Here is a 5006-nt window from a genome sequence, read left to right on the forward strand (position 1 = left end):
TATTAAACGTGAGATTCCCCAGCTAATTGGTGGCCTTTATCTGAGCTTCAGGGCCTGTTGTCACGGTAACAGCATCCCCGTGAAAGGTGTTTATCTGAGAAAAGATGACTTCAATACGCAGAGACACATCACAGCTCAGGAGATCTGTGTCCAAGAGGCACAATAATGCTGCTTTGATGGGTTCAAGCATCTGGAAACCATAAAGAGAGATAAAAGCAGGATGCCCTGATTCATTGTATTGCTCCATGTGCAGAGTACAAAAATCAGGTTTCATCAAAGCCAAGGCCTTCTGTAAGATAGACGGCCGTGGGGGTTCATTTACTAAAAGGAGGCATGTGGGAGACTGACACGGGAAGCACACAATTTAGACCAAATAGGATTTGGGTTATTTTAGCCTCGTCTGTGCAATTTCCATACCAACTGCCCACCAACTCCCTGCATTACAGCATTTAAAATCAGCTGCCAAAAACTGCCAAATGTGTTTATATTCACTAAATAGAGAATTGTAAAGTGCATTGCAGAATTTGGGATAGGATAACCAACCGACAGTAATAGAAATGAGGTCTAGAGATCTTTGTGATGTGATCTTTCACTGGTTTTACCGATTAATGCGCTATTGGCCATAAAAGTTCATCACAAAATAAAATCCACCGACACATGACAGCTTTAATTAATAATTTATTTTTTCACTTTTTTAAATCCAGTGTTTATGTAACATATATCGTAACATTTTACTCACAGACAACTGTATCTCCTCATTGAACCATCTTCCAGGATTATTCACCAAAATACACACTGCCAGGAATTCAAAAGTAAATTTTACTCAAAATAGACTGAATAGTTTTTTCTTCTAATTTTGCCTTTTTCTGGCAGAAAATTGAGTTGAATTTGAAGTGAATAACCATGTAAGATTTATCAGAGTATTAACTGCAGGATCTATCAAATGTGAACTTTGAGCGGTTATTAGACTACATATCCCAGAATTCTCTACCTAACATTGATGGCTGGTAGAGGATTATGGGATTTATGGTACAACAGCCGTAAGTCAATATCTGACTGCTCCTGGGTTAGAGATTCATCCACGCCAAGTATCCTTCATCCTACAACCATATGTGCATGCTCACACGTACCCCCCTACAATTATAGACATAAAGTCTTACAACGCAGCCACAGTGTCACTATAAAATCCAGATCCAAATATGAGATGGTTAAGCAACAGCATGACCACTAAAATGGATGGAGGTCTCTTGGATTAACTTGATAGCGGCTATAAAAGATGCTAAAGTAATCTGCACTGCAAAATGTCCTATTCCTCTGCACGGGTAGGCGGTAATAATGCCCGGTGTGTGTGGAGCCAGGTTTCTTACGATATCATGCACGTTACGCAGTTATATGGAATGTCCCTTTAAGTGTGTCACAAGATACAGGTGGACACAATGCAATGGAAGGTCCCCTTGCCCCAGAATACCAATGGCCCAATAGCACTCCTTCCTCTCTCACTGTCCTGCCAAATACCCATTTCCCTAGTAAACCAAGCTCAGTGCTGCCCCCACTGTGCCTGTCAAGCCTACTACAGCAATCACTGGTTCTCCTAAGCAAACACTGCGCCAACTGACCAATCTAGGCCAAATACTCCTCCAACGGCAACTGAGTGACCTTGAACTTCTGTCAATGCCCAGTAGAGGCCAAAGCGCCACCCACTGTTCCTGTTAGGCCCTATAAGCCACCCACTGTCCCGCCTACATCTAATAAAGCTCCCTTTTCCCCCCACTTGGCCTAATCCCGTACAGACCGAGCAGGATGGATCCTTTGACCTTTCCTGTTGGCCTTGGCTCATTGCCATTGTGGCCAACCAGGCATTTGCCAGGTTTGCCCAATGGCTTGTTCAGGCCTGCATACAACGCTTCCAATATGTCTTACACCTTTAGGCAAAATAGCCAAGATATGATAAATAATATGTATAGAGTGCAACACTAATTAACCTTTCTCACACCATTCCTAATGTGTCAAAGTAATACTGCCCCATAGCAACCCATTAAAGAAATCTGTTTTGTTTTTAAATCTGTCTGTATGGCAGGTAGTTTGGTATTTGAAAAATAAATTTCAAACACAAAAAAATTAAACTAAAAATATTTTGTGCTTTCCATGTTTAAAATATAAAGCTACGTTATTTAGGTAGAATGTTATCATTTAGTTTATAGAGTGTTTAAATGTCTCTTCCTCATAAACCTGTAGCAATGCAGTATAAAAAAACAAAATAATTTAGATAATTAATAGAGCTCATCCATTTTATGGGTTGCTGTGTGCGAACACATACTCCGGGATAAACAAAATGGCCGCATCATGCTCTAGCAACAAACTTAAAATGGCAGAATGACTGATCAACTTTGTCATTCACACAACAACACAAAGCAACAGGTAAAATACATACAAACAACTCTGTAATAATAATAATAATAATAATATTAATTCTAGTCACCTAATAATACTTTAGCTTAACATTTCACAGAGATTCAACTTGACCCCGAGCATCATATTAATGACAGCAAAATGTACAGACACAAAACCCCAGATACACTCAGTCACATACACACCTTAGAAAAGATACAACCGAAATTGATTAAATAAGCAACACAGTTAGACACAAGCTGCCCTGGGGGTGGTTGGTAAATTGCAGTGTAACTTAAAAAGTATAAAGGTAGCAGGGTGGTCATAGTTCTGGCACACAGGGCAGTGATGCCCCAAATCTGGTGTTTCATAAACCGTGTCCGTAAGTGTATTGAGTAACCAGTGTCTTCAAGTGGCAAACTCCCAGCCAGGCAGAGGCTGTTAAACAGGAATTCAGGAGAAATTGCACGCCGGTCTATATAACTTGTCTCCGGTTGATGGTCCAAAGCAATGCCACTAACTCTTTGTGAGCCAGTTGCAAATACTAAGGTGTAAAAAAATAAAATAAAAAATAAATAAAGATTTTGGACAAAATGGGCAGATTATGGACAAATTGGCAAAAGAGGCAGAGTGTCAATTTCCCTCAATTCTAATCTAATGTAATTGTATTAATTTGTGTGCCGGTGAATTATGGTTTGCTTGGAGTTACCTATCTGACCACAGAAGGAGCTTGTATAAGCATCACCGTTTCCTGTTTGAATCCATTATATGGTCTCCACGAATTTAATCCACAGCCATTTTATTTACTGGATGTGATTTTGGGTCAGTTTACGAGCTCTTGTCTCTATAAGCTGATAGCTTCCAGGCGCCCCAAATTTCAGTAAAACAATGGGGTACATACAGATGCCCACATTAACTTTATCCCAGCTTATATGTGTATACTGTAAAAAGTCACATTGCTAGTATAACCGAGACCAGACATGCTCAGTTAATAAAATATAGGTGTGTATTTAAACTGTTCCTAAGGACCTACAAAGCACAACCTAGTTTAAATACAAATATAGAGTAGGAAAATGAACGAAAAACACGGCGTAGCTGGTAAAATGCGGGTTTCTGTCACAATTCAAATATAGAATTATTTAAAACATCTGTTTTAGAGGAGTACAAGCGCACAATATCCTTACCAGAAACTATATTAAATCTACTGCGCCCATCGGGTAGAAATTATAGCCGATAAATATGTACATATATAATTGCGGTTAAGCATTTCACAATCGCCGCACCACAATACCTACTTCTAATGAACATACCACGGAACGAGTCTCTCACAAACACAGAGGACACCACCTTTCTAATCGGCAGCGATAGTACCGGATTACACGCGACGCTAGCGATGACAGGGTTAATGACTAGTAATAAATCTTTCGGGCTAAATATATATATTTATGTTTTTAAAAAAATAAACAAATTCATATAATCTGTTCAAAGAACACTGCTCAGTTTTTCCCTGTTTCCTGACAAAGTCCACAGAAAACACAAATATATTAAATACTAATGTGTAGACAAAAAAAAACAAAAAAAAAAACTCCTTTATCTCGCTTTCAAAATATATACTGTACAGGTAATTTCTCGGATTTCAATCATGGCGACTGCCCTGTGCTTCAGGAGAGTCCAGAGCAGACTCTCCCTAGTCCGGCCATCTGCCTTAGGTTTTTTCTTCCCCCCTCAATACTGGTAGAGAAAATCCATCTTCACCACTGATCTATTCAACCGCCATTTGGTCAATGTGGTCCGTGAGCTCCTTGAATTTCTCTGTAGGAAAAACAAAGACCATCAAGAAGGAAATATGGAGAATATATGCAAAAAGAAAAGAAATTAAACCTGGAGAATCAACATCTTACACGTTTGTCATAATCAGAAACAAGAAAACAGAAACAGTTAGTCTCCTCAATGGGTTCGGTCCAGATTCCCTGTCACTCAATGTGTGAATATTTCTTTCATTGTGGAGAAGCATGGGATTATTGGACAAGTCGGAACGTTAACCATAAACAAGAAGACAACTTCTCACCTTCATCCAGGCTCCCAATCACAGCTTGTTTCTTCAGAAAGTCATAACACAATTTCTTGTTGAGCCCAAAAGCCACCATGTTGTGTGTGAATGTTCTACAAAGAACCCAAGACAAGACAGACACTCTAAGCTAGAATGCAGTAGAAGGGCAAGGCGACAAAAGTTAAACGATACTACTTTATGGTGGTCCACCAAGGACCGCTATTGCATTTGGTTAGACAGACTATATAAATATCCTCATGGGTCTCAAATTAGGTTTATCCCAGTGACTGATCCCAGTGACACTGAGTGCCGGTGGCCTCACCGTACAGAAAACCCAACAAACTCAACCGAGAAAGGTCCCCCAAAAGCCATCAATAAAACCCACCAAAACACATTGCATATACGAAGGTTTAAGACCAGCTAGCGCAATAATGGTGTAATAGACATTGCAGTAAACATATTTTTATTATAACGATAAAACAATAAGATTGCAAAGCTTCTAAGCCATTTCTCGCTTAGTGGATTAACTCATTTTGTTATTATATTGTGTCTAACATGATTTAAATGT

At 39.3% G+C, this 5006-nt stretch overlaps 1 protein-coding gene across 2 annotated transcripts in view; it reads right to left on the minus strand.

Moving 5' to 3' along the window:
* Nucleotides 1-2231: 2231 nt before the first annotated feature.
* KIAA0513 (KIAA0513 ortholog) overlaps nucleotides 2232-5006 on the minus strand; it is a 71106-nt gene continuing 68331 nt past the window's right edge. For both annotated transcript variants that reach the window (XM_063438166.1, XM_063438165.1), the window contains 2 exons: nucleotides 4457-4551; nucleotides 2232-4200 (listed from right to left, as the gene is read on the minus strand). In XM_063438166.1, the coding sequence (XP_063294236.1) occupies nucleotides 4151-4200; nucleotides 4457-4551 (145 nt within the window). In that variant the 3' untranslated portion in view covers nucleotides 2232-4150. The remainder of the gene's footprint in view (nucleotides 4201-4456; nucleotides 4552-5006) is intronic.

This window comes from Pelobates fuscus, chromosome 12, assembly GCF_036172605.1.
Source record: "Pelobates fuscus isolate aPelFus1 chromosome 12, aPelFus1.pri, whole genome shotgun sequence".
NCBI classification, from domain to species: Eukaryota; Metazoa; Chordata; class Amphibia; order Anura; family Pelobatidae; genus Pelobates; species Pelobates fuscus.